The 27144-nt window shown below is 33.6% G+C and overlaps 3 protein-coding genes across 12 annotated transcripts in view; 1 reads left to right on the forward strand and 2 right to left on the reverse strand.

Moving 5' to 3' along the window:
* The window catches only part of LOC131666751 (alpha-tocopherol transfer protein-like), a 49202-nt gene extending 34249 nt beyond the window's left edge, over positions 1-14953 (reverse strand). The window contains exon 1 of the mRNA XM_058939638.1: positions 13836-14953. Within this exon, the coding sequence (XP_058795621.1) occupies positions 13836-13853 (18 nt within the window). The 5' untranslated portion in view covers positions 13854-14953. The remainder of the gene's footprint in view (positions 1-13835) is intronic.
* On the forward strand, positions 61-17918 carry LOC131666752 (alpha-tocopherol transfer protein-like). Of its 7 annotated transcripts, none has more exons than XM_058939641.1 (7): positions 61-383; positions 13099-13157; positions 14964-15137; positions 15198-15490; positions 16224-16484; positions 16621-16771; positions 17066-17918. In XM_058939641.1, exons 2-7 carry the CDS (start codon positions 13127-13129, stop codon positions 17092-17094), a joined length of 939 nt encoding a protein of 312 aa, XP_058795624.1. In that variant the 5' UTR covers positions 61-383; positions 13099-13126; the 3' UTR covers positions 17095-17918. The 7 variants fall into 7 exon arrangements, with proteins under 7 accessions (XP_058795624.1, XP_058795627.1, XP_058795625.1 ...); XM_058939642.1 differs by lacking the exons at positions 61-383; positions 13099-13157 and adding exons at positions 5680-5824; positions 6260-6364; XM_058939644.1 differs by lacking the exon at positions 13099-13157 and having other exon boundaries at positions 62-383.
* LOC131666753 (alpha-tocopherol transfer protein-like) lies at positions 17380-26676 on the reverse strand. 4 transcript variants are annotated; one of them, XM_058939649.1, is made up of 7 exons: positions 26383-26676; positions 23628-23857; positions 20728-20819; positions 19772-20017; positions 18926-19120; positions 18679-18844; positions 17380-18606 (listed from the first exon to the last, which is right to left on the reverse strand). In XM_058939649.1, the coding sequence occupies exons 2-7, from the start codon at positions 23812-23814 to the stop codon at positions 18572-18574; spliced, it is 921 nt and encodes a 306-aa protein (XP_058795632.1). In that variant the 5' UTR covers positions 23815-23857; positions 26383-26676; the 3' UTR covers positions 17380-18571. The 4 variants fall into 4 exon arrangements, with proteins under 4 accessions (XP_058795632.1, XP_058795631.1, XP_058795633.1 ...); XM_058939648.1 differs by lacking the exon at positions 26383-26676 and adding an exon at positions 25496-25601; XM_058939650.1 differs by lacking the exon at positions 26383-26676 and adding an exon at positions 25496-25585 and having other exon boundaries at positions 23628-23867.
* Positions 26677-27144: the final 468 nt, after the last annotated feature.

Genomic DNA, 27144 nt, shown 5'->3' on the forward strand with positions numbered 1-27144 from the left:
TTCTTTTTGCGGTCTGCCGGTGGGCGAGCGCGGGAATATAAAGCCGTGAGTGGAAAAGGCGCGCGCCTTAAGACCCACTTTGGCGGCGCAGAGTGTCGTGTCCGAGTCCAATACGCAAATCAACTGTTCAAAAGCGCCGAGCGTTTGAGGAGAGAGAGAGAGAGAGAGAGAGCGCTATTGTGCTCCGATAGACGATACTCGACGTCAGTCAGTGTGTCAGTGTGAGCTCACCGCCATCGGACGATCATTGCCGGTCTTGATTTGTCTTTCCGACTTTCCATAATCACAACGTGCTCAGTGATACGCTAGAAGCATCGTCTACCTCGCCGTACATTCTCTTTCTAGCCAGGGAGAGAAGGACTCTAGGATTATACGGATACCGGGTGAGTGGTCGCAAAATATATCCACGTGAAAATAACCGAATCTTCGCGCGGGCCACGAATACGTCAAAGGCTCATCTGTTCGTGCTACGTCGTAATACCACTGTGTTTTTCCCCACCGCGGCCAAAGCCTCTCGCATCGAAATTTACCCGTTCTTTCTTATAATTATATGCGAGTGCGATGCCCATCTGCATTTATTGACGTGCACTGAAATTCCCGAAAGAGTTTTGGTCATCATTTGTTTTTAAATCGTGACTATCCAACACGTCAGAACGGATAGCGCGACACGCTCATATTTTTTCCTTTCGCACCAAAGTTTGCGATTAAAGAAGTTAAAGCGTGCTACCTTGAGCGTATCAGTCGAGCATTTCATACTTCAGCCACGGTGCGCAAAAGCGTGGCGCGCGATTCGCCGTGAAGTTTCATAATCGACGCGAGCATTGTACTTCTGCACTTTCATCGACGTTATCCAATGTAAGCCACGAAATAGAGGAGCGAGAGCGAGAAAAACTCGCGCGAATCGCATCAGCGGGTCTGGCATTCGATTGCCGCGCACAGTTGCGCTGTTGTCCGACGGCGTAATCGTAAACACACGTGCGCTCACCTCTCTGTCTCCGGGACAGCGCGCAGCTAAATACAGAGTAGCGGGCTTTCGATTTCTGCGAGGGAAACGGTCAGCTCGCAGACGTGCCTATATATTCGCGCACGAGCAGAGCGAGCGTACTGCAAGTCACCGACTGCGCTACGGTGAAGTGTGCGCGCAGGCGCGCTTCGAGCAATTTTCGACTTGTCTTGTCAGTCGTGCGTTGGACCGCATATACACAACCACCCGCGCTTGCCCCCCTCCCCCCGCCAGTCCTTCTTTCCGGATGCACAATGACCAGCCGAGACGTTAATTAACGGAGAGGCGCTGGCCAGCTCGAGTGCAATTCTTTGCGTTCGCGCGTTGTATCTCGCATGAGTGAGAGGACACGATGCGCGAGATCCCAAGAGTTCATTGGCCCGAGCCGCTGCAGCTTCGTACTCAGTGATACTAGGTTATGTCGAAGCCGGGAAACTTTGCAGCCGCGCTATGTTTATGTGTGATTGTTGACAGAATGGCGACAACGCTCGGTAGGCTATTGCACGTTTACTTTTGTGCTTGTTAATCGATTGATTTTTCGCCTCAGATCGGACGCGCGTGCAAATCTCGCGTTAGCCGCGTAGATATGTTGCGCTCGTCCGATAAGACCACCCAATTATCGTTATGGACAAAGTATAATTTGCCCATAACGGCTGACGTTATTAACATCGAATGCTTTTTCAAGCCCATTCCTATAAAGTATTGGCTTTATACGAGCCTAACAAACAATCTATTCGATATAGTAACAAAGCTCTTTGTCTGACTACAGCCTGCTTTGTCTGCTGCTCTCACTCGCACGTTCTGTATACGCGTAGCATCTGTCAAATTGCACGAGCTTTTCTTACAAGATTCATTACGGTTGGCGGTAGTCACTTTAAGCGAATGCTTCAATGTACACCACTGTAATGCGAGTTTGTATCTTTGATGTTTTTGTCTTTAATAAAAACCGACTCAGCCGTTCTTCAGTCAGAAATCCAAGTTTTACTGTTCTTAAAAGCAAACAAACGTGACTGGCAACAAATCAATTTATAATTATAAAATGCATTTCCATTATTTTATCACAGCCAAATAATATTTACAAGCTCATCACTGATTAGTACGTGCTAAAATACATTCTGCCACAAAGTCCTTTAATAGCCTTTGAAATTAAATGAATTATATTACAACCTGTTTTTTTAAATGTAAGCAGTTTTCGCAGAATTTCTTGCATAAAACGTTATAAAAAATCTTTCAAAATAACGTTTATCCGGTGAATGAAAGAATAAAACTGACAGGCGTGTGTATTTTGCAAATCAAAAAAATACTTCACTTGCCCCCGTCCATCTTTCACAAATTATAAAAAATCTTAATTAAAAATCTTAATATCTCGAATATCATTACAAGGTTAAGATACGACTCGGACATCAAAGAAACAAAAACTATAAGTAAGATATACTCGACGAGTGAAAAACAATGTCAGGCGTTACATTAATCACGTTTTTCCTCTCCTTTTTTTCGCAAAGCAGTATAGTGTTTTTATGCGAAAAACACGCTAATGCTCAGATACGCCCGACATGGATATGTCCTTTTACTTTTCATAACATGTGGTGATGAGACTTTGAGTCACATGACAACTTTTGAATCGCGAATTCATAATTGATTTCTTTCCGGCTGTACCTGATTAATTAAAATCTTGCTAACAGGTATTTGTTTAACCCAGTTTCGCGTGTACTTGTTTCTTTTTTACGAACAACGTATGAAGATTCATTGCACATGAAATACGTGGAAAACACCGTGTTCAGAAATCTACTACTAAAATCTGTGAAGTCGAGTTTTACTGCTTATATAATTAGGTGAGTAATGAACTTGAAAAACAATTCAGGGACACATTATTATGATTCAGATCTGCTGCTGTGCATCGGTGTAATAATTTTTTTTCCAAATAACTAAAAGATAGATTTTTTTAGTATCATTTGACAATAAAAAGTATATCAATCAAATTAAGATTTATACAACAGTATGAATGAAATTTACTTAAATAAATAAAAAACATTTATCTAATCTATCTTATAAATTAGCTTGAAATATTTGATATATGATAATAGTTGTTGTTATATAAAAAAATCGAACATTATTTTACGTCTCAATTTATATTATAATAATTGACAAATTATTGTTCATAATGTTTATTATCATTATTAATATTATTTATTATAATTATTAATAATTATCATTCATATTTAGACAGATAAATGTTTTGATATTTATATTTGCTAAATATTTTGGGATACTCCATGAGTTTATGGAGGTTTAAAAATGTATGGTGTGTTCCGCGAATTTTGATTTACGCACCTATCGAAAAGTTTTACATACATTAACCTAAATGTTCGATACATGTTCGGAAAAGTCTCGTGATATAAACTTTTCAAAACAGCACACGAGTAGGGTATCTATCTTTTTTCCCCAATAAATCTTAAATCAAACAAAATATTTGTTTTAATCTATAGATAACTATTTTATTTTAGAAAGATCATGTTAATAAATAAATAAAAAATTATATTTCTAATCATGTGAATTCGTCAACGGGTTATTTTGAAAATGAAATTTTCATGCGTTTTTTGTTATATAGTAGATCACATTTATCATCATGCTTTTTTATGTCTCTTCATCTGAATAATAGATCATCTTCAACATTTTTAAAAGACCGCTGTAAGCGTAACAAATTCATACAAAACAAAAGTGTTTTTTCTGTGAGCACATAATTTTCATCATGCTAATCACTATGATTGACAACTGGCAAAAAACCTCGTAAAAATACATGCAAAAGAACAAGATAACTGTTATTTTTGCGAGTCATTTCAACTCGTTTCGTGTCTATAAAATTACGTAAATCCTAGGAAAAAAGAAACAAAAAAAACCGCTGTCATTTGTCAATTCTCGAACGAGTAAAAATAACTATTATATTTCTCTTGTTTTTAAGAACTTTTTCGTATTTGGATTTCATCTTGCAATTACTTAAAAAGAGTCATTTTTTAATAACTGATTATTTGTCAAAAATAATTTGAATGTATAAATGAACAACCATAACAAGAAACTGTCAAAGCTTCAATTTACCGACAGTATAAAATATCGTAATGTATAAATGCTCGAATTTCAATGAGGTCAGAACGTAATTTAGTTTCGTTTATGTAATTATCTGACACAAGCACGCTCGTTTCTCCTTTTTTTTCCAAGTCCATATAACTTTGAAGAGACGTGCTTTTAAAGATCAATATTTTAGATGGCAGTTGAAAAAGCTCGCGATAAAAAATAGCGAGGATCCGGATATCAAGGAAAGCATACTTCTATAAAGTATGCAAGACATGTGCTGTTCAGCGGTTTAGGAGAAATTGAAAGCAGACTTATGATTTATTTTTACACTGAAAATTACTCAAGATTTGTCTTCTGGACAAAATCATAAAAGTGGAATTGTATTGAAAATTCTATAAATGACTATTTCTATTTTTTGGAATACAGTAGCGATAAAAATGTGACTTGTATAAATTTCACACAGGTCATGTTTTTTAAATACTTTGCTAATAGGTTTCATTGATCGTCTCACTGCTAAAGCAAGAAAAATAAATAAAACAATATTTTCTACGGTTTCGAGAAAATCAACTTTACGTTCGCCTTAACTCAGCTATTCGTATTTTAGTATTACGCGAAAGCACTGTAGCACTGTTTACAATCTCCGTAAGTACCTCGAGTTGCACGTGACAGGATGAAGACGGATGACAATATCGTCGTAGGTGTAGGATAATCATAGCTCCTCTACCTTTTCCTTGCAGTACATTTTTATACGTAAGATTTAACTTCGGTTTCAGCTGTTAAATTAACTTGTCGATCTTTTTTAAATGTACAATTTCTACATTTCATTGTATAGACGTAGACATGCACGCATGTACGTGTTACAAAGTGTCTCGTTGAGTCAGTTGACTTTGAAGAATGTTAATATGGTTGTTAGCATGCACTGAATATAAAATGATCGCGAGGAACCAAGAATCCGAAAAATCAGGTTAACAATAAAAAAAGAAAAAAAGCTCGAAGATGTCACTAGGAGTTCTCGCGAATTCAACTAGTTTAGTATTATAATTACTGTGATAATGCAAAATTTGAAAATCATAAATCATAACTTTTTTATTATATTTTTAGTTCTTCAAGATAGCACAAATTTAAACAACTAAATACCAAATACTATATATAAAGTGTCTTTTAAAGTATTTAAAATACAGTTGTATATACTTTATTATTGTAATGAAATTTTGAACGGCGTTGAACGAATTTATGACTTTTCCCGCATTATTTCAATTTTGCATCACAGAATAATAAAAGAAATAATTGAATGTTTTATTTAGAACTGTAAATTTATGTTCAATTATCTAAATTTTCGGAACGCATAGGAAATATAATAATTATTCATTCTTCAATGAACAAATTAATCCTTAATTCGATCGGAGAAAAGCTCTTCACTAAAGTCGCAAACCATGCCCACGTGAAATTCGAGATTCGCAAAAACAAAAAGAAAAATGAAATTAGCCTTAGTATGAACGCGATAATGTTTGGTATTCACGTCGTTAGAACCGGTATTTTATATTTCATTACGCGCATTCTGCACAACACAGCAAGCGCGAGACAGCCGCGTCGTTCGGACGTCAGGAGGCAGTGGCGTCGCGTTCCGAATGTGTACATATACATTGTGACTGTCCGTGCATATAGCAATGAGCAATGCCCATATAAAAGTGAGGGACCCAGACGGACCCATAGCATTTCGGCGTCGACCGCGTCAAAACTCGTGCAACGGATGTAAGTGTAATCACAGCTTTTTTTTGTTTTAATTGTTTATCTTTTTCTTATCGGACGTGCGCTCTGTTGTTGTCGACTGCTTACATTAATTGAAATTGTGCGCAGGAAACTCACTGATGTGATTGTGTCATCATCGCCGGATGCTTAGTAATAATCTTGTTTTATTTTCAATCTTTGCTTATCAACGTAATCGCGCGAGCGCTGGTTTGGAAAACTTAAAAAAAAACGAGCGATGAATATACCTTCATTAGTAGACGGAAAGTTGGCTCAACGTATATGCACAATTAATTGATCAATTGCAATTCGATTAAATTTATTCACCGGAAAAATGAAGTACGACGTTTGCATGGATAATTTGTCCAATTATCGTAGAACGCACGTTCGCAAAGAAAATCGAGAAATAAACGTATACAAAAGGCGGTGCAACATTTATAGTCCAGCAGCAGCTCTTCGCTCTTGTATGTGTCTGTGCGCGCGTCTGACATCGTAACAGTGCCTACGTTTCCCTCACGATGACCATGATGGATCCGAAACAAATAAGTGAGTAAAACACTTGACTGCACCTGTTCTTTCGAAAGTCATCCTAATGTCAGTGTCACTATGCTTTGTACACCAAACTGCCATTATGACATCAGTAGATTTTAATAATTATTGTTTTCTTCTATTGTGGGCTTGGTTAATTATGCGGTAAAACGAAAAAAAAGGTATCGTCGTTAAAATTTTGTGGTGTTGAAGTTTCCTTTGTAAAGTATTATATAATAAAGGTATATCTCATATACAACTCGTTGACTAAAAAGATTAATCACGCGTGCATGTGATTATAATTAGATGACGACAAGCACATGGCTGGCATTATTTCGATTAATACTATCCGGTTGCAAGAACGTGATTTATACTAAATACATTCAGTACCATACCCCTTCAGTTCTGCCAAAAAATTAACGCGGATAATTAAATCTAGATGTATTTATTAATTTAATTAGTTTACTGTATAACATGAGTTAAAAAAAAATAATCGCAAAGGGATGCTTCGATATACGTGCTATAGGAAGCACAAAAATGATTAGCATTGATTTAAATTTAGAATTTTAAACAATACAACAAATAATCATATAGTTAATTTTCTTTTTTATAAGCATTAGTTTTTTAGAAAAATAAATTTGACTTGTAAAAGCTGTCTGTTTTTTGTCTATAAATTTTCTTTGATGGAGTAAGTGATTTTACTTTCGAGACAGTTCATTGGCATTCATTGAAGACTGTTCACGGTCTACTATTCAGCTTTATCTGCGCTGGCCTTGACTGTAATACATATCCATATTCCTCACGCACTGCATAACTGAATCAATTGGCCGATTTCTCAGAATTCGCAATCACTTTTTACTTAGTAATTATTCAATTTTTTAATACCACTTGTAACTCTCTCCGAGTATACTACTTGGAAGAGCCATATTATCACATATGTACGTACGCAAATAGACACGCACGCAGTTTATGTGCTTTGGTATCAAGAAGCTGTTTGAAGTGTTTAAAGTTCTCAAATGTTAGTTTCGTCAATATTTAGACTAAGCACATCGCAATATATCTCACGCGCTAAATGCTGCTACAATAACGAAGTGAGAGGTGAGTCGAGAGCGGCAGTGACGAGCAATCACCTTCGCCAAATTTCGGAGAGCTCAAGGGAAAAAAAGACTAAAAATGACTCGGGTTCCCTTGGAAGGTCGCCGAGAAGAAAAAGAAACGAGGTTCTTTCGATGAGGGATTCGCGTGTGCGTATACCCGGGAACGTGACGCGCATGAGGACTACTGGCTCACCGTTCGCTTCGAGGTCTATGATTTATGGAGACGTATATAGGGGCATTTGACCTGGAATCAGGTTTTGAGAAACTAGCGTGCGATCTGCGACCGCGAGAAAAATTATTCAGGAAAATCTTCATGAAATAATGGTAATTCGTTATGTAGAATTTCCAGAAAGCAAAGCCGAGCGCGTTCTTTCTTCGCGTACGTTTTTGAGTTTTCGCAATTGAAGTCTTGTAAAAAATCTTGTCAACATACTTTTCTAACGTTGCAATTATCTTGACACTCGAATACTTAGCTTACGTGTAGTAGGAAAAGAATGAGAATACACACGTTGATGATTGACATAGGATAACTCACAGGCTGAAGCTGAGTATAGTTGATTATAGCTTTCGCCATTTCATAAAGATGAATAACAACGTTATTCTATTGCCATTCTAAATGCGGTTAGTTATTATACTATTATTATGCTTGGAATGTAAAGAATACAAATTAGAAATTTACCCTTCTAACTGGAACATACATTTTTTTAAGTTTAAGCTTGAATTGTTAATATGTTGATTTTTCCAAATTTGCTAGTTTAGTTTTTTTATGGCTATGCAAAGTTCTTTCGACACTCATAAATCACAACACTATTTTCCGCGTCATAGACTGATTCTACATAAACGTTTCAGCTCTGAAACACTTCATAGCATATTCTTTCACATTTTGCATACATTATCTCATTGATGCTGTACAAACACTTCTAACGAGAAAACATTTAGTTTTTGTCGTAAGATAAAATTTACATGTAATTGAAACTCAACTAGAATAAGAAAATCCAAAGTAAATTACAATCAATGAATCATTCCCTAGTAAACAATAAATTACATGTAATTGAAATTTACATGTAATTGAAACTCAACTGGAATAAGAAAAGCCAAAGTAAATTGCAATCAATGAATCATGGCCAAGTAAACAATAAAATAAACGAAAGATTTAATTTACTAGTTGATCTTGCGATGGAAACAATTCGCCGCAAGTATTCTCCTTTCGAGAAACCTTTTAATTACTGAGAAGGAAGTCGAACAAACATTGAAGAGTTAGCCTCAGCAGTGGATTGCAATATCCCCAATCCCTCCTACATCAAGCCCCACACCGATTCGTCAATATTTCCAATCTCGCGCGCGCTAAAAAGAAGTGAAAAGGAGGCAACCACATTTGAACTCCTTGCATTTAATTTTCGATTTTCAATCTTGAAAGCTTCCAGAGAGCAAAAAGACTAATGAACACAATAAGCGAGGAAAAGCAAACTGTTGGCTCCTTCGGGAAATTTGTCGATAAAATTGTTGTTTTTTTACTATTTGAGCGTCATACATGCTTTTCACTCGCCATGCTCTTGTTTTCTAATGTTTTTTTTATTAAATTAGTTTCGTCAAACGCGCTTTGCGTGCTCATTTTTTTGTTTGTATTTAATTAATATGCATTTTAATGCTTGAATCAAATCAATTGTTATAAAGGAAATTTTTAATTCTCAATATCAGTACATACGTTCATAAAATAATTCTATGATTTGAAATAATAACATCCGTTATAAATTAGTAAATTCGAATAGTATCTTCGATATTACTTAGTAAATAATTATTCAATTAAATTGATACTCATATTCATTAGAAATTTCAAATTTAATAATGTTATAGCTTGTGAAGTGTTTAGTTATAGATATAATAGGCAGTGCACTAAATTCGTTTCCGTTTTTTTTTTTAATTGAATAAACCGCTAGCTGCGCCTAATGATGTAATATTTATTTTATTTTTTTGTTATATTTGTTTATTATCTCAAATTTTTAAGGGATATCCCCAAAATGATAAATATATTATTTTATTAAAAATATTGTAAATCAGTTTTGAGCTATTCGACGCTATTGTATTCTCAAAATAATTTTCAAAATTTCCAGTATCAACAATCAACACAACTTTTGAACCGCTCTTCAATTATTCAGTCATGACAAAATATAGCTTTAATTAAAAAAATATATTTGAATAAGTTATTGTACCGAATGAGCTGTAATTACTTTACAATATTTTATATCAAATAATAGATCAATTCATTATATTTATGGCGTTTATTCGAAGCTAAACTTTATAACAAAATTATGGACTATATTTTCATGTTTAAGGTATAATTGTAATTGACGATAGAGTACTAGGATTATTTTAGCATATAATTTTTTTATTCAATTACTTAATCGACAATATATCGATGTAAAATGCCTAGGGCTATTCATTAGCGCTGATTTTCTGAGTACGTCAGCTGTTCTGCTAAATTATAATATCTGCATAATTAATATATACACACAGGTGCCCTGGCATTAATGTTTGACCCGTGTAGTTCAGAATCCAAATTATTTTTGACGATTGAGTATCGATGATATCAATCGACGTTAGGTCAAGGGGCTCATGTTGGGAAGTTGTATCCTGACAACTTGCCAAAAAAAAAATTTAATTTTTTGAACTTTGCGAGTTGCGAATTAATCTACCAGTAGCGTACATACACATTTACAAATTACATAATGCTGTCACACAACAGTAACCCACGTGACTACATTCAGCCAATTAGGTCAGGTATAAAACGGCTTCACTTACCAAGCCGTCAATTTTTTTAACAAAAAAAGAAGATTAAATCCTAACATTGTGATCAAAAATTATATCACAGAACTATTTTTAAACAGAAGTTGTGATATTTTTTCAATATATGCAAAATAGATCCAAAATAAAAACGATTGAATGTTTTCATGGATTAAGAATTTTTATCGGCTCACTTTATCAGCATCATCTGTAAAGTGACAAAAAAAAAGATAAAGACAAGTAAAAAAAGTGTAGTGGCGCAAACATCACGTACACCTTGAAATCATCAGTTTTTTGTTGTGCACATTAGCGTCTAATCGATTGAATTATTTTTCGAGGTAAAAAACACATCATAATGTTAACTACATCCTTCGACGCTATCAAAGTTTTTTGCGTGACACACCTTGCGTTTATGAGTATTTCGCGATTGTATTCTAATAAACAATAAACTAAAAACGGGAAATCCCGTCAAGGGTCACAACACTCGAGGATCTTAATATTCTGCTTGCCTTCACCAGTATAATATATTCATTGAATTTCAGCGGTTATCCCTTGCAAGCATTCCCTGCATCATTTTGGCCCTGAATACTTTAGAGCCTAAAATTTCGTAACATATACTGTCGCTTGCATACTAATCGTAACTCTCATTTCGAAACAATGCCTATCGTTAACAAAAACTACCAATTCGATGAGAGGAAAGAAGCCGTGCGTTGGTCATCGCAACAAAATAGTAAGGCGCGTACAGCTGTCGAAACGCTCGGATGCACCAGTTACGCTCATTAATTTCTAACGACCATTTCATTTTTACGCAGCGTTGAGAAACATTGCTATACTTTTCCAATCTATCGTGTGTATTCTCGTAACGAATTTCATCATTGCCCGTCGACTAATAATCCATTTTTTTATTGGCGATGCAATTTTGTAATTGTTGACGCAACGCTACCTTTACCATCCACTTTTCTTTCAATTCAAATTTCGATCCGGTTTTGGGATGAATTTCATTCTGAATTCGAAATTTCAATGTAGTCATAAAATTATTAGCTATACGTATTATCTACTAATGCTATTCAAAGCCAAAAAAAGAAAAATTGTGTATTTATATTCCAAGCGTATGTCAAGTGATTATTAAGTAAAACAATCACGTGCGACAAGTCGTAAACTCGTTGACGAGTTATCCATCGCATGACTTTGCATTGTCATGAATAATCTTGCTTAATAAAATCAACTACTTTTACAAATTATTCGACGAGACAGAGAAATGATAAGATTAAATTGATCAGCTCGTAACTCGTATTGAAGTAATTGCAGTCAATTGAAGGAAAAAACTATCATTAAGGATATGTGTTACGCATATAATATAAACATCCGTAACTCATGCGAGACACGATATGAATGCAATACTCACTATACCAAACATTTAATTTTCTAAAAACTATATGGGCAATTAGCGAGCTTTCTTTTTCAATGGCTACGAAGCTTCATTTTTTTCTCCGCTGAATCGTGACAATTTCAATTTTTTTCGAGAAAACGCACCTACGATTGCTAAGAAAATTTCCTCGTGTCATTATCCATATCGTAGACTTTTACATAACAAATGTTGGGTATGGAAAATAATCTGTTATTCTAGATAGACTTGGCCTTGATTTTGCACATTATACACGAATTTTTAATCATTTGTAACCATACGAAACCTGATAGTAACTTCTTTACAAACAACCACGTTTTTTTAATGCATGCAGAATACCGGAGATAATTCAGATTCCCTCCGAACAGAACAGTACAAAACTTGAAATTAGTTTGGAAATTTTTGGCCGTCATCTACGAAATGGCAACAGTATGTTTCTTTTAATTTTTGTTTTTCGTGAAAATTGATGAGCTTCTTGTAGTGGTCGAACGACTTACGTGACTCAGGTTTATTATGCAGCTCTCGTCGCGATTGCATATACACATTATTTTCTTGACATTGGCAGAAGTTGCAATTCTGACAAATGAATAACAACTATTGGTATATACGTTCCGCTTTAATTAATGTTTCTTTATCAATGGCAAATTGAACTCGCTGATGTAATTTGCATTACCAGTATTGGCGAGAGGACAATCATACAAACATGTGCTTCCAAGCTAACACTATATGACGTATCAAACTATTAATACCGTTGACATCCTATTATAACGATACGCTCTCGAGATAATTAACAAAACATCCAAAAGCGAAAGTTTAGGATGATTAATACCCTCGCTCTGATAAACCGCGACATAGCTTTACTTTACATTTTGTCGATAAAAACTTTTGTCGACAAAAAAACTTTGTTCGTTGCGCAGTGCGAATCCATAAATATTGGAAAATTAAGAGTGAAATTTCATCTTTTCTATCGTTGCTGCCTTTCCTCCGTCGAATAATATTATGGCTATATATTGGATAACTGAAGTCAATAAAGAATTTATCACTTCGAATTACTCTGAATGAAGAGGAAATGGAAAGAGATGATAACGTCTAGTGCACATAAAAGATGGTTATATTGCATAATACTATACATCCCTACTCCCATCATTATATAATGTCTACAAGCGTAATCGGATCCAGATCATTACTGAGTAAACACAAAACTCATCGAACTTCGTACTCTTTATCATCTTGGAAAATTCGAAGTCTATACGCAGTGTACAAACAAAACTACGTGTTCCATTATCTGTATTCTCTTTCTCTCTCAATTTATCGCTGCCTCTTTGACTGTCATTGTCCCAGAATAAAAAAAGGGAACTGAGAGTACTCGTGTACATATAAAACTTGCGAGCGTATCAAGAGTCGAACGAGTCACACACTTGACTCTCGTTCAGTTTAGCCACGCAAATCCAATATCCGATTCTTTTCAGGTGTACTAAGCAACGGCATTTGGACAAGATGGATAGTAAACTTCTCAAGCTCATAAAAGGTAGAAGGTAAAAACTGTGAAGTTCGCGAGGGCACGCGCAGTGCCTCGAGTCGCACAAGTGGTATTCATCGCAAGTGCGTTTGCCTATGTGTTCTCTCTTTGCCTCTGTGTGTTTGTGCGCATCTCTGATATCGATTAATGAGGGCATTAACTGTATTGCTGGCGAGATATTAGGCGTAATAGCTGAACCCGAATTGCCGATCCCAACGTTACTTCTCATCTGTTATCTTTTTCGAGAATCATTCGTTAAAACTAGTCGTCTGCCACGCGCACGTGCATTGTGGGTATTGATATTTTTCGTACGACATGAAGGACGCGGTATAAATTGTAAATTGGTCACGTATACAATTCTTGCTAATATTTCGCCGGGGTGCGAGGGGAGGTGGAGGGGGGCGTGATATGCCAAGCGTGCAAAATTTAAACATGGTTATATTCCGCACCGCGCAATACGCATATATATCCGCGGGAAATTCGCTAATTGACGTTTAACGTAAATACACGCCAAGCCACATTTTCACACTTTCGAGCATAACACGCGTCGAAACGACAGAAATTCATTAAGACGAGCAAAAAAAAAAGGGGGGGAGGGCGAAAAAAAAAGTAACGTGCGAATTCGAAAAAATCTTCCAGCTGCGGATATTTTTATCGAGGAAAATAAAAGATAAGTGGAATACTTACGTCAGAGCGTCGGCTCATGGTTGCCAGGACACGCGAAAAGAACAAAGAAAAATAGAAGACCTTCGCTGAACGCGATACTGACCGATGTATATTCCTTAATGCGACAACTATTAAAACTCGAGTTGTCCAGTCAATATCTGACGCAAGCGCCGCGCCACTTGTTTTGCGCGTACTTGTATTATCGCAAACATCTTTCACGCTCTGTCTCTGTATCTCTCTTTCTCTCTCTCTCTCTCTCTCTCTCTCGCTGCGAGTCTGCAAAAACTCGCTTCTATCGGTTTAACACCATTCGATGTGTTTTCGCAAACACACACACACTCGAATGCTATTCGTGCGTCATGTTTTTATGTTTTTCGAATGCATGTCCTTCCAGAAGTTATATCAAATAAATGCATGGTCGTAGTGGTGGGAGTGCATTGTCCGATTTCACGGATATTCGAAGAGACCTTGACTGTTTTTTGGACTTTCTGTTACTGTTGTTTGAGGATCATGCTTTTGATTTGTTTTGCATTTACTGTATATACGAATATCATTTTACGTCGCTGCTCGAAGGTTCGAGAGTATGGTACTTCGAAGACCTACTGAACCTAAAATAATCCGTACAGAATATTTATAAAATAACAACTTTTTTCAACTGTCATATTATACGTATATAAACAACTTGATACACTATAAACTATCGTTAAAATTGCAATATAAATATATATACTCTTCATCTACAACGAAGGAAGCATTCATTAGCTTTTTGTTTGAAATTGTTAATATTATTATGCTATCTTAATCTCAAGATTTGAAATCATCCTATGATTTATATATTAACAGATAAGAATCATTCTTGAATTTTTTTGAAACATGATTGATCAATCGGATAAACAATCCGATAATTATAGAATTATAATAAAAGACTAATGATTGATCGTATGACAAACTCATCGTAAATAATACTGATGAATTCTATGATTGAACCTATTTTTATAAAAAATAAGATGAAGTCGTGATTACTAAATTTAAGTGTTATCATTACATGCTTTTTGTTGTTATTTATTATGTGTTATTGTATGTTTTTAGTCATTTGAACTGCTCTGTGATTAAACTAACCGAAGACGACACTTTGCTTTTGTTATTTAGCAACAATGTTGACCGAAATGGATCAGCTTCCTTCGCTCAAGCTGGGCGACTTGACATTGGAGTTCGAGCTCTGGGAGCCCAATGCCGAGATTCAGGAGGTGGCCAGAAAAGAACTTCGCGAAACACCAGAAGTCCAGAAGCAAGCTGTTCAAGATCTCAAGAACCTTCTCAAAGGTACGATCAATGTAATAAATCGATTGAATAAGTTTTCACGAGAATCATTAAATTCTCCAGCTGAAACTGACTTGAAATGCCCATTGGACAACGACGCCTGGCTGATTAGATTTTTACGGCCAAGCAAATATTATCCCGACTCGGCATTGAAGCTCGTGAAGAATTACTACAGCTTCAAAGTGAAGCACGCTAACGTGTACGATGGTCTAAAGCCCAGCAACGAGGGAAACATTTTCAAGCATAATATACTCACGGTGCTACCCAATCGTGACCAGCATGGTAGGCGAATCCTCATTATTGAGCTTGGCAAGAAGTGGAAACACCAGGAGGTTACCCTCGATGAAGTTTTTAAGGTAAACGTCATATAAAATTCTGAACGAGATGTTTATTCCACTTACTAAATAGCATTTTTTGCAAAGATAAGTTATTATGATAAGTAAAAGTTCACCTCGTTTCACGTGACATGAGTTAGAACGATAAATTTTCAACGTTTCTGCACTATACATAACTTATCGTCAGCTCAAAGAAGCTTGTACATGCACCATTTCAATATCGGAGATTTTACGTGTCTAATTGAGGATAGCATTTGACCTTATTAACGCGTGACATTTTGATAATAACAGCACTTCATTCAAATGAAACACGTTGTTAGTGCACAAAAAATTATTCACTTGTTTACACACGTCATTTTCAATATTTTTAACTTAAGAAATAAGCAAACGGAAATTTCTTATTTTGAGAAAAGTCCCTATTTTAAGTGCAAATATTTTTTAATATCAGTAACGGACTGTTAACAGTATTTAAGAATTACTATTTGCAATAAGAAAAGTTTTATTAAAAAGTAAGAAAGCAAGTTGCATTTGTTTTCTGTTCTTAAAAGTATAGTTTTGTTTTATGCTTTTTTAATTTCACAATGACATAACACCATTTGAACAAAAATAGATTTTTTTAAATAGAATAGAAAAAACTGAAATCTCTATTCTCATTAAATATTTTTTTCTAAAGAAGATTATGACCTATTTCAAAATTGTTTCACAAATCGGTATAAATAAATCAATGTTGTATACTAAGATTTTATCTTTGCAGGGATGCGTATTATACCTTGAAGCCGCAATGCTCGAGCCAACGTCACAAATCGCAGGAGCCATTGTTATCTTTGACATGGATGGTCTGTCCCTTCAACAAACGATGCAATTCACGCCGCCCTTTGCCAAACGAATCGTCGATTGGTTGCAAGATGCCATGCCCCTTAGAATCAAAAATATCCACATTGTCAACCAACCCTACATCTTCAACATGGTCTTTGCTCTTTTCAAGCCGTTCCTCAGGGAAAAGCTGAAGAACAGAGTAAGTTTCTTTGTAAAACTTTCATTAACTTCAAGTATGCTCTTGCCTGCACAGTAAAAAATCACGAATATGTTAGTGAATGTGTTAGTACACCAATCTTTGCACAATATGTACCTAACTAAAAAATTGTTTTCAGATCGTTTTCCACGGGAAAGATCGCAAATCTTTGCACAAATATATTTCGCCCAAATGCTTGCCAGAATGCTACGGTGGAACTATTTCAATCCCAAGGGTAACTGGCAGCCAGTGGCTTGAACTGCTGATGATGTGTGACAAAGAATACGAAGGTAAATAATTTTATCAAGGAATCAAGTTTTTCCGATCTGTAAAACATTAAGAAAAACTATAATGTGTATATGATAAAAGATATACATAAATCTCTGTATTGAAAAGTTATGAATAAGTATTCGGTTGTTTACATAAATATTGCTCAATTGATAGGCATTTCTATTATAAAATCTAATTACTGTTTACAAATATTTTTCTTAATGTTATACTAGCAATATTTTTATTTTTTAGCATTTTTCGATAAATTTATTGAAATTTATTTACCTATCTCATAATTTTTTTGTCCGTAATAGCAATCAATTCATATGGATACAAGAAGTAGAGCTCGACCGGTGATGTATTTACCGACACGTCAATGGAATCATCTTGTCGTCGTCGATACTCTACGAAAAATGTATTCCCCAGCGTTTTTTAGATCGCAAAACTTGCTGTAAATACGTCTACGTGGTCGTTGATCGGCCGAGTTTACTTAAACAAATCTCGGGACTTCCAAGTTGAGATCTTCAACTTCAGTAATCAAAATTTTGTTAAAATCAACAACACATGAAGTGAATTATCTTTTCTGTTTTAAATACGTAATAGAAATATATATATATAATTAGTTGAATTTTTCTTTTTTTTTAATGATATTGTTAGCGATTATTACTATAGTAATACATGAAGCAAGTTTTAGGATATTCGTGATAGAGCGGAACGGTTATTATTGTTATATATTTTATAATTTTTAATATTGTAAATTAGGTAAGGTTTCATCTTGTAATTACATATAATGATTTTCATGTTTTTTGTACACCTCTTGTAAATGTAGTCCACGGCCCTATATAAAAGCAAATATCAACAAAAATGCAAGTGTATTTTCATCTACAATCTATAAAAAAGCGAGAAAGCAGTGTAATTGAAAATAAAAAATTTTACGTTGGTTTTATAGTATGCGACTTGTGAAAATTGTCATTGTAGCCGTGTAGTGTCGGAAAATGGAGTATTAGAGTGAAAAAAATGAATTCTTCATGTGCGGAGAATCGAGGCAACCCTTAATGTCAATTAAAATGTGAATTAGATCGTGCTGTAATGATATTTATAAATCCACATCTCTCTTTTTTATTACACTATCGAATTTACAATAAATATAAAACACTGATTCGTAAATCATCGCAAGTATTTATTTCGTCCATCCTTAACCCATATAACAAATACATATGTAAATATCACAACGCGCATAATATTCCAATACAAAATTTTAAAGCTACGTAACTATTATTATTCCAATCGCGGACTAATGTTAATCACGTGATTCTAGAATTGCTAACCAACTGAGACTAATGCTGTATTTAAAATTTAATCTTTAAGCGTCATTAATCTGTAAAAATTTTCAAACAAAAAGTATAAAATAGGTATAAGAGTATTTATCTTTCCGACTAACAACATTTATATTTAAAAATTTCTGATCTTCATAATATAACTATCTTAAGAAATCACATTTATCGAAAAAGTACAAAATAGCAAGGTAATAGAGCTTTACAATTAAATTAATTTTCAGCTATAAGTAGTGTCAAACTATTTCAGAATACATTTTAACTATTGATGACATTTTTATTCATTTAAAAAAAAAATAAAATTAAAGAATGTGAACTTCCAAAGATTTAATCTTTGAAAATTAAATTCTGCTTTTTGGTTGATTGTTTCTGGCAATAAATGTTGTAGATTCATCGATTTGCCAAGTATACTTCGTTGACGTATCCGTAAAAATTGGCATTAAAATACATCCAAATTTAATTCAAATTTTCATCAATTCTTCATTATTATAATTCATTTACATATCCGTATCGATTAGCATCTAAAACGGTTTCAAATTTTCAAATATTTTCCAAAAATTATTGATAACGTAACATGTAAAATGAATTATTACCTGTAAAATATTCATCATATGTTAATCCGTACTCATAAAGTGATTCACCGAGTGGCTCAAATTCGAATTCACCACCATACTTTTTAGGACAGACTTTCGGATCAATGTAATCTAATATTGACGGCCTATCAACGCCATGGAAATATATTCTATCTCTAAGTTTTCCCTAAAAAATATTGAAACAACCAATGGTATTATAGTACTGATTTATTCAAAATTAATATTATCAAAATTAATTTTAACTTACATGGATGAACGGTTTAAAGAACGCAAAAACCATATCAAAAAGATACGACTGATTGACAATATGAAAACCTTTTAGACGACAAGTTAGACTTTTCTGCACGAATTCGACGACTGCAGAGGCAAAACTTGGTGAGAAGTAAGTTACATGCGTCAGAGTTAATCCTTCCATGTCCATAATTACTCGCACTCCACCGACCTTAAAAGAAATATTGCATTGAATAAATAAACAGTTTTAAATCAGCTTATAATGTCCTTAATAGTACATTGATATCAAGTGACCATCCTTGAATATTAATCAAATAATAATAAGACACCATTGCTTTTTTATTATATCATCGGGGTAACTTCACATTTACTGCTTTACCTCTCAAAATATATTAATTCATTATCAATAATACTGTAAGAGGTAAACTGCTTTGTATCCAGAAGCTTTATCATGTTTATTTTTTAATATGTTTGCACATTCCCTTTCTGATCTTATATTAAAGAAAATCGTGCGACCGTTGGTATCGAAGTTTTTCATAAAATAGACTATTGAGATGCAAGCACATCCAAAGAAACGGCCTTCGACGATGTGACCGAATCGTGAAAAAACTGTTGGAATAATCAATTATGAAACCTGAGTGATATAGTATTTTCTGGATCTTTCTTTTTATTAAAATTATTTCATTTTTTTGTCATAACTTATATGCTTATTTATTCGACCATGAAAAAGATTTATCATTATAAAAAATCAGGAAAATTTGAAACTGAAAACTTCTTTGATGAATATACATCATATTTTTTATTAAATAAAAAAAGCATCGAATTTTATTATTAGCATAATAAAGAATAGTCAAAAGATTACCTGCGTTTTGGGCTCTGTAATAGCAACTTCGAGGATTAGTATAGCTCCACGAAAGATCTGCTCGAGTGTCACCTCTTTTGGATTCCATTGTTGTCCAGCTTCAATTACTACCACCCTCGCTCCATCAGCGCACCTTCTTGGTAAAGGAGTCAGGATACTTGATTTATAAATTTCTCGCTCATTACTCGGCACTAAATTGTCGTAAAACTCCGGGTGGTTTAGTTTATACTCATAATACCGTTTTATCTACAATCATAACAAATGAGTCAGAATAAATTTTAAGTCTCATTCTTAATAAGAATCAATCAAATGAATGTACGTTGTGTCGTAATTTAGTTTTTGTAGGTGAAAATTATGAAAACTCTAGGTGTTTCATCATCTGATATTGCATATACTCATATCCATGCCAGATCGTATGTCGCTTTAGTGCAAATGAAGTTATTGAAATTTAATAATTACATTGTACAATAATGAATTATTGATGTTGGATAATCACTATTATAAGCTATCCTTGTGCAACTTTTTTCTTGTGGACCACAACTTTATAAACTGCAGCCCGTTAAAGGAGTCATTAAGTTACAAATTTAATTTTTAACAGTTATCAGCTAAAAGATTTTTAGCAGTTCAAAATTTGAATTGTAATAATGAATTGTTTTGTAATAATAAAACGATATTTTTTGAGTGAGGCATACTTAAATGAGAATTAATTTCTTCATGAAAATAAATCTTTTAATTTATTCTTGTAAACTTTTAAAGTTATTTTTATTGTTGAATATTTTTTAATAAAGTTAAAAACCTGTAACATTATTCAATAACGGAACTAATTACACTGTTGCATTAGTAAACAACTTATTATAGCTCATGCCTATGGATCATTTGTATTTATTCGCGATTAGATAATTTTAATTTTTTTACATTTATACTTCAATTATTTAAATAAAATAGATTACACTCACCAACTTAAATGCACTCTTTGGATACCACTTACATGGTCGAAGAAATCTTTGCAAAAACCACTCTTCTAAAGGTACAAATAGGTTTTCTTCCTCTGTAAAATTAAAGAATAATCATTGTATCCCATTTTATTAGCTTTTCAAAATTACTTTTGCTATTCGACGCTTTTCAAACGAAAATAGAAATTAGTAGTGAAAATAATTTTTCAAATTGTCAAGGAAAACAAGTGCGATTACAGTGTCTATACTGTCTATATATTTCCATCAATGCAATGACTCAGGACAATTTTACTTTATAATTTTACAAGCTTGTTCGGTTTTAATGACTCATGGTACTTTTTGTAACTCAAAGTGACAAGGTTAGCAAAAAGCATATCTTGTACTCAGCGCATTGATCTCTAACGTGAAAAAGCCTTTCATAACTAAAGCATATCTACATTGTAAAATAAATAAGGACTATCAGATTTGACTTTAGGGTAATTTTTACACAAGAATAAAATTGTTGGTTTTGAATAAAGAGCAAATACATGTTCAATTCTATATTATTTCCATGTAAAACAATTATATAAGTTGAGTATCCCAAGGCACTGCTTTTACTGAACGAGTAATCGGATGAAAAAATCTGTCTGAATTCATAGTTCGTAAGGGACATTAACTATAACCATTTTTTAGACGGTAAATAAGTGATCGATACATCATGTGTGTGTGTGTGTCTGTCTGTGTGTGTGTGTGTGTCTGTCTGTGTGTGTGTGTGTGTGTGTGTGTGTGTGTGTGTGTGTGTGTGTGTGTGTGTGTGTGTGTGTGTGTGTGTGTGTGTGTGTGTGTAGGTTTAAAAATGATAGGTCTGCCGTATTTTTAGGAAATTACTTGAGCTAAAAAATTGTACAATGATGACATCAAAGGGAAGGAAAATATTTGGACATCAGTGTGCATGAGCTTATTTGTGATTTATTTACTTATTAAATTAAGATTATTAGAATAAATTTAGTGGTATAAAATAGAAAAAATGGATTTTTATGATTTTCATATACAACTTTGAAGGTTTGCTATTCAGTTCGAAATAAATTAAGGTGTTTAAAAACAAAATTAGATAGATACAATAAACATTAAAGAATGTATAGCCGTGCTAATGTTTTAAAAATTTAGAAAATAATATTAACAATCTTAAAGAAACTGGGAAAAGTCGAATATAAACTATGAAAAGTCACGCAGACGCGAAATTTAACTTAAAAAATCATTGAAAAATCATTTTTCTTTAATTGTATGAAAAAAATTTGAATTTGTTCATTCTCAAGCAACAGAGATAAAAAAGTTTCATAAACTTTTATTTTAAATGTCCGTGTTACTATGCATAAACAGTCATATAAACTCCCTTAAGTTAAAGTGTGTTTCGCATTTTGTGAAATTCTTTATTAATTTTTATTTATTCAAAGTCTATTCATTTTGAGTTTGAAAACGAAATTTCAATGCAAAAAATGGAAACATTTTTAATAGTTTTCTTATTACATTTATGTCTCAACAAAGGAAAATAAAATTAAGATGAAATAAGTAAAAAAAAGGATGAAATTTTTTTCATTCAAATTTCGTTAAGCTCAAAATCAACAAATTTTGAATAAATGAAAATGATTTGAGAATTTTGCATAATCCTTAAGCTTACATTTTGACTTATGAGAGTTTATATAAATTGTATTTATACATAATAGCATGGATGCACTAAATAAAATTTCATCAATCTTTTGATCCTTGTTGCTTGAAAATTAATAAATTTAAATAATATTTTTTGTACAATAAGGGAAAAGTGATATTTTATGATGTTGAAAGCCAAGTTTCGTTTGTGTACGACTTTTTATAGTTTATATCCAGCTTTTTAAGATTGTTAATACTATTTTCGCAATTTTAAAAAAATTAGCAGGTCTGTGTTCTTCAATGTTCAACGTATCTACATAGTTTTTTTTTAAAGTAATTAATTTATTTTTGACTAAGTAACAATCCTTAAAATTTCTTCTAATAATCTTAATAAGTCGCAAGCAATCTCATACATGCTGATATCATAACACTTTCCTTTGACGTCATGCAAATCCCACCATTGTACAATTTTTTTGGTCAAATTATCCACTAAATATACGTTGAACCTATCATTTTTAAACCGGTAGTAATCGTGAATCAAAACTTGTCAGAGATGCTAAACAAGCTACGTCAGCAAGCATCTTTAATAGAAAAACTGAAATTATTTTTAATTATGTGTCGAATCCACATTTTTTTATAGCCATTGAAAAATTTTAGTATCAGTCTCTCAATTATACCATTTGCTTTTTGATTACCTATTTGCAAAATTCATATTAAAGAAGCTTGGTTCATAAATCATCGAATGTAACATAATGAACCAAATACAACTTTACACGTCTATACATATGCTCAATAATTTTTATACCTAATAATGAGACTGCATGAGCGTAATGTCCAATTCCGGGAGGTGTGCCACATACAGAGTATCAATCTAAGCCAATATAATACGATCGATTGCATGAAAAAGTTTTCCATTTAGAGACTTTTTCTAAAACTGTAGCAATTAATACTGGGATCTTGTAAGCGAAAACGTCATAAAATGTATACTTATTATTATCGAATGCTTATAATTTTGGTCGAGTAGAATGAGAGCAACTGAATTAATAAATCTTATTAACACAATCATTGAGGTCATGTCAAATGTTACATTGCACACACTCTCATTTGTACTCTACTCACATTCTAACGATGAGGTAAGCATGTACAACCTTACTCATTAATTTACATTATTAATTTTCACACAAATCTAACCGAAAAGCATTAGTTCCGAAATTATAATTTGCAAATTTCAATTAAGAAATAACAGAGGGAAAGAAGAGAAAGGCAATACAACTAACCTGCCAGCATATCGCACAAGAGCTTGATTGATTCTTGTACGACTTCGGGTGTTTCGCGCAATTCCCGTTCGGCTTTGTCTCGATGGAAATCATCGAACTCGTCGGGCCTCACTGCCAATTCCGAATCACCAATCATATAATGCACAGCCTTCAACTTTTTGGTCAGAATTTCTATAGGGTTGCTCATTTTCAGGCTGTCGCTTTCGTTTGAAAGGTGCCCCAAATAAAGTCTATAAAGAACTCAAAAAACACATCGTGAAAAAATAATATTGCAGAACATTTTAAAGAATAATTGCTATAGGCACATCTATATATATATAGTACTATTATATTTAAGTTGTTTTATTAAGGTAAAAACATTTTACTCAATATCAAACAATTTTTGTTGTAATAAATTCTACAAAATCTCATATAAATTATGAGCAGCTGTCTATCAATAAAAAATACTTCTAATAGATTCAATTGCGAAATGTTTCTCTATTAAATTATATATTTATATATTACATTTTTTATAAGAACTGTATAATTTTATAATATAGCATTTAATATCTCTAAAATTATTGATTTGCATTATGATTTTACTAACTTATCATAAATATTAACTTTTCAAATTAACACAATGTATCTGGGATATTTGCCGAAATCTCGAATTTTCAACATTTTACTTAGTATACTGCATATCGTCCATGTTAGTACACCTTTCATCAACTTACAACACATGTAATTTTTCCATTATTATAGCAAAATAATTGAATAAAAATTTAAATATTACATAAAAACGACACAAAATCTAGATTAATCATTTTCTTTGAAAATTTTCGTAACTTTAATATTTTTTTCCTTTACACAACTAACAAGAAATGTTGATATGTAAGTTGAGAAATATATCATTAATGATTATCGTAGCAATAAAATTTGCTCAAAACACAGCATGAAATAGTTTATTAGGTTATTGGATGTTCGTAAAAAAGTTTTCTATATACTTATATTGCTATTAGATTTACTTACAATATGTAATATGTCATTACACTATCCAATTATTTGCACAAGAACTGTTCCATATAATCATTGATTTCACAATTGAAATAACAAATATATTTTTCTCTCGGTTAAAAAAATTATAAATAGAATATTTGCGACTTGTTAAATAACGATGAGTCAGATTGCTGCTGCTTAATAAAAGAACGTTATTATTTTCAACAACTGTTTTTATGTAATCTTAATGATCCCAGCTTAGTACACGCTTTATTCACTGTCAATAGTAAATCACAATCACACAAATTTTACGTACTGGACTTCAGTGACGTAAATTTTTTCAAAATTATTTTTCAATATGAAATATATCGATTGATTTGTAATTTTTCCAAAACATATCTACATATTTTGTATATAGATATAACTTTATCGAGTGAATTATTATCAGAGACTTTCATGAGCGATAAGAGTAAAGCACGAATAAAATTTGGTCTTCAACATATAACTATAATTTTTGTAGTTGCATGCTAATATTTCAATATGAAAAAATAAAGTAAGAATAGACGTAATGCCATTATAATATTGCAATGAAAAGCGCATTAATAAATCCATTTGGGTTATAAACTTACAAATAATAAAAGAAAAAAATCGTAAACTCGTGTATTAACAGAACACGACTGTAGATAGTCTCTACAAGATTTGATCGTTTTCCAAATGCAAACTTGATTGCAAAACGGACTAAGCAATACTTGTCAGTATCAACTACACCAAGCCTTATAATTACCCTTTCGAAAATCAAGTGCTCGTTTGCTCAATCTGACGTTGCTAACCGACAAGAAATATTAATATCTCGCCAAGATATCCTCGAAAAGCATAAGATGAAGAAAAAGTACCTCCAGCGCAAAAGGAAAGCAAGCAGTTTTTTGAAGAAAAAAAAAATTTGGTCAGTAAACAGGCGACGACGGCGATCCGAGTGGCTGAATGTCTCGTGGCGGACTGAGCGAGAGATGCAGGAAGGCGATTAAAGTTGCGGCGGCGGTGCAGAGAGCGAGAGCGCGCGCCACCGATATTACGCGCCGCGTTGTCTGCCGCCGCGCTACCGCTGCACGCGATATAGACCAAATTACAATGCAACCGCGTCCGTTCGTTCGTCTCGCTTTCGCCGCGAATGAAGAAATTGAATGAGACGCCGGTCGCGCGGGATACAAAATTAACAGCGCAAAGTGTAACCTGCAGTAGCCGCATTTTTTCAAAGTAACAGAGCGTGTGGACCCACGCACGAGTGTGAGCGAGAAGTGTCCCCGTTATCACTGCGTTATACATTTCGATTTCGCTCTCGTACATGTAGCTACGGGTTATTCAACTCTTGTGGCTACTTACAAATATAGCCCCCTCCTCTCGCCCTCCCTCTTCGATACATACTGTAATTATACGGGAAAAGTGCACCAATACGCTTATTATCAATTCTTTCAAACTTGGCGTGAGGCACGAAAAGAGCTACCCAAGCTTTACGAAAATCCTATAGATTATACTTTCAATTTTGAACGAGTTCCTTACGCTGTACCACTTAATTTACATCACAATCTAATGTTACTGAAATCTCATTCACGTGCTATATATGCGATATTATTTCCTTTCAGAGCCTTTCTTTTCTAAGTAGTCGCCCATAAACAATCACAATGGGCCTAGAATCTAGAACGCTTTTTGCGCGTATAATTCATAGTTACTCTCGAGGAAATGGGATTGAAAAATGGTTTGACTGCTAGACAAAGAAATATACCTTGAAATTTAGAAAGATGAGTGTGTGGTATATGCATGGAAAAAATTGTTTCCAGGCAAACATCACCAATATTGTCCTTCGAAAATATTACGATTCACTGAATTATTCAACATTTAGTGATAGCGATGGCATGCCATTTTCACACTCCACGGGAATCATCTGGTTCGATTGAGATTCATAAGAGGCGAGTATTATTCCAAATTACTGGTCAATGAGCGTGAAAGAGCGATATGAGGAAACTTGGTCGGCTCTATAGATTGCAAACAAGCTGATATCCTTGCGATAGACGTCCTACTAAAAATGACGTGAAAGATTGCATCTGATGAAAATCAGAAGCAAAGAGTGCTCACCGTTACTATAAGCCATATTTCACAAAGATTTACGCTGATTCATTTGAGGTTCAGAGTCCTTTATATTGACATTGCGTCTTTGCACAGACGAAACCGGTTGATCTCGTCTGTAAATAAAAGATATCTCTCGGCTTTGTTTTGTTCCCGATGGAAGACTAAGCGTTGACGAATGCTATAAAACAAGATTCTTTGAAATTCGACTTTGTTATGCAAATATATTTTTCAAAAGAAATAGTTACATACTACTTACTCATAAAATTAAATTGGTTTGTGTTTGGATGTCAACCATGAAATATTGGCGATGCGAATATCTAATTATCATTTGTCACTTAATTTAAATTTACCTATTAAAAGATAAGTATTATATTAATTATATATGTTTGACAAAAATGCAGCGATTGAAAAGAATTTA

This window comes from Phymastichus coffea, unplaced genomic scaffold (assembly GCF_024137745.1).
Source record: "Phymastichus coffea isolate CEN01 unplaced genomic scaffold, Cenicafe_Pcof_1.1 PCOF00060, whole genome shotgun sequence".
Lineage (NCBI taxonomy): Eukaryota > Metazoa > Arthropoda > Insecta > Hymenoptera > Eulophidae > Phymastichus > Phymastichus coffea.